General features: G+C 36.3%; 1 protein-coding gene across 1 annotated transcript; it reads left to right on the top strand.

Annotated features, from left to right (window-relative positions):
- Positions 1 to 304: 304 nt before the first annotated feature.
- Positions 305 to 1,824, top strand: LOC123212202 (transcription factor MYB106-like). The gene is made up of 3 exons (XM_044631275.1): positions 305 to 511; positions 636 to 765; positions 942 to 1,824. Exons 1-3 carry the CDS (start codon positions 379 to 381, stop codon positions 1,624 to 1,626), a joined length of 948 nt encoding a protein of 315 aa, XP_044487210.1. The 5' UTR covers positions 305 to 378; the 3' UTR covers positions 1,627 to 1,824.
- Positions 1,825 to 2,085: the final 261 nt, after the last annotated feature.

The raw sequence follows: 2,085 nt of genomic DNA, 5'->3' as shown, positions 1-2,085 counted from the left end.
ATGTGCAATATTATCCATGGAAAATACTTAAATTATATATATTTTTTTTTCAATTTTTAGTGTAAACTTCTTAATATGCGAACAAAAATGTATAACTAATTATTACTTTCAAAAAATGCAAAATCAAAAGCAATTGATTCATCTTAAATGAAGCTTATAATAAAATTTTCTGATACAATATGGTATATAATTTAGAACAAGATATAAGGGTATTTAGGTCATATTAAATGGTAGAATTGAATAAACAATTAATTTTGTTGTCCCTTAAATACTACTCATGTGTTTGCCCATTTCACTTGTCTTGCAATCATCAGTTGTATCGCTCACTCTCAAAGTTTGAGTCTTCTTCACAAATTTCTTTTACTTTTTAGCATAAAAATGGGAAGGTCGCCCAACAGCTTCGCCAGCGGCTTGAAAAGAGGTCCTTGGACACCTGAAGAGGACCAGAAACTCTTGTCCTACATTCAACAACATGACCATGGAAGCTGGCGTTCCTTGCCTGAGAAAGCAGGTTAACTTAATTTCAATTATTTTTGAACTTATACACTATGAAACTTATATATATATAGAGTGCTTCTATATAGTATAAATCTTATGGCGTTTGGCTTGTTGAAATATTTGAGTTTGTTCACCAGGTCTTCAGAGATGTGGGAAGAGCTGCAGACTGAGATGGACTAATTATCTAAGGCCTGATATTAAGAGAGGAAAGTTCAGTCTTCATGAAGAACAAACTATCATTCAACTTCATGCTCTTCTCGGCAACAGGTTTTTGTTTGTTTGCTTTGAATATTATCATAAAACCAAACTGCTTTTTTAAGAAAGTTAGAAACCCGAAGTTGAATTTTTTTCATGATTTGGTTCCTTTTTTAACTACCCATAATCATATAAAAAGACAACAGAAATAAACAAATTATAAGTTTTTTTTTTAATATGAATTACAGATGGTCTGCCATAGCTGCGCAGTTGCCAAAGAGAACAGACAACGAGATCAAGAATTATTGGAACACGCACATCAAAAAACGGTTAGCCATGAAGGGTATCGATCCAGTGACTCACAGGCCAAAGGTTGCCTCTCTAGGCGCAGCCGACGGTGACCCCAAGAACGCCTCCAACCTCAACCACATGGCTCAGTGGGAGAGTGCTCGACTTGAGGCGGAAGCTCGACTAGTGAAGGAGTCAAAGGCGAGGCACAACGAACCAACGACTAACTTTTCATCATCAAGCTCTCGCTGCCCTGCACCTTCAGTTCACTTAATCAACAAAATGGCTACTAAACCACCTTGTCTCGACATCCTCAAAGCCTGGCAAAACGTTTGCTTCAAGATGTTTGAAAGCAGCATTAATACTAATACTATCACTGATCTTGAGTCACCAACATCTACTCTGCAACCGCCAATTGTTAATGCATCTTTGGGAGGCGAATTGAAAGTAGCGAGTGGTGTTGACAAGGTTGTTGAGGCTGCCGAGAATGCATGGACCGGGTATAACGATATCCTTGATGGGTTTAGCAGTGTCTTGGATGATTATGGCATTAACACAGGTAATCATCATGAAGACAACAGAAACTACTGTTGGAATGATTTAATGAGTTTAATACCGTCGCCTGTGTACTCCCCCACATTTTGACCGATGGAAGATTATGTACAATAACGTTCTAAAGTTGGGTAGATTCAAATAACTTCATAAATGATAAACAGAAAGTTAATTAAAACGCCTGTTTTTGCTACCACAGGAATAAATTCGTTCTGAAAAACACGCATTAATGCTTCTGATTTTTATTCTTCCTTTGCTCAAGGGAGTTAATACTAGGAACTGTAGGCATTCTGCGTCTAAACGGTACACTTGGTGAAAGAGAATCTCATTGTAATGTTGAATGAAATAGGGTAATCTCTATGGTTGTGTTATCCATAAGGTAATCTCTTTTTGGTGTCTCCTCCATCTCTATCGATGATAACCTCTACCTTGCCCATTTTTTATAAGTGATTGAAATTTTTTTTAGGTATCTAACTAATAAATTTCTAAGTTGGTTAGGGTTTTAAAATTTTTCAAAAATCTAAATGATGAGTTTTTGAATTGGTATGGATA

This window comes from Mangifera indica, chromosome 3 (assembly GCF_011075055.1).
Source record: "Mangifera indica cultivar Alphonso chromosome 3, CATAS_Mindica_2.1, whole genome shotgun sequence".
NCBI classification, from domain to species: domain Eukaryota; kingdom Viridiplantae; phylum Streptophyta; class Magnoliopsida; order Sapindales; family Anacardiaceae; genus Mangifera; species Mangifera indica.
The sequence above is the reverse complement of the archived record's forward strand: the minus strand, read 5'-3'. Positions and strand labels throughout refer to the sequence as shown.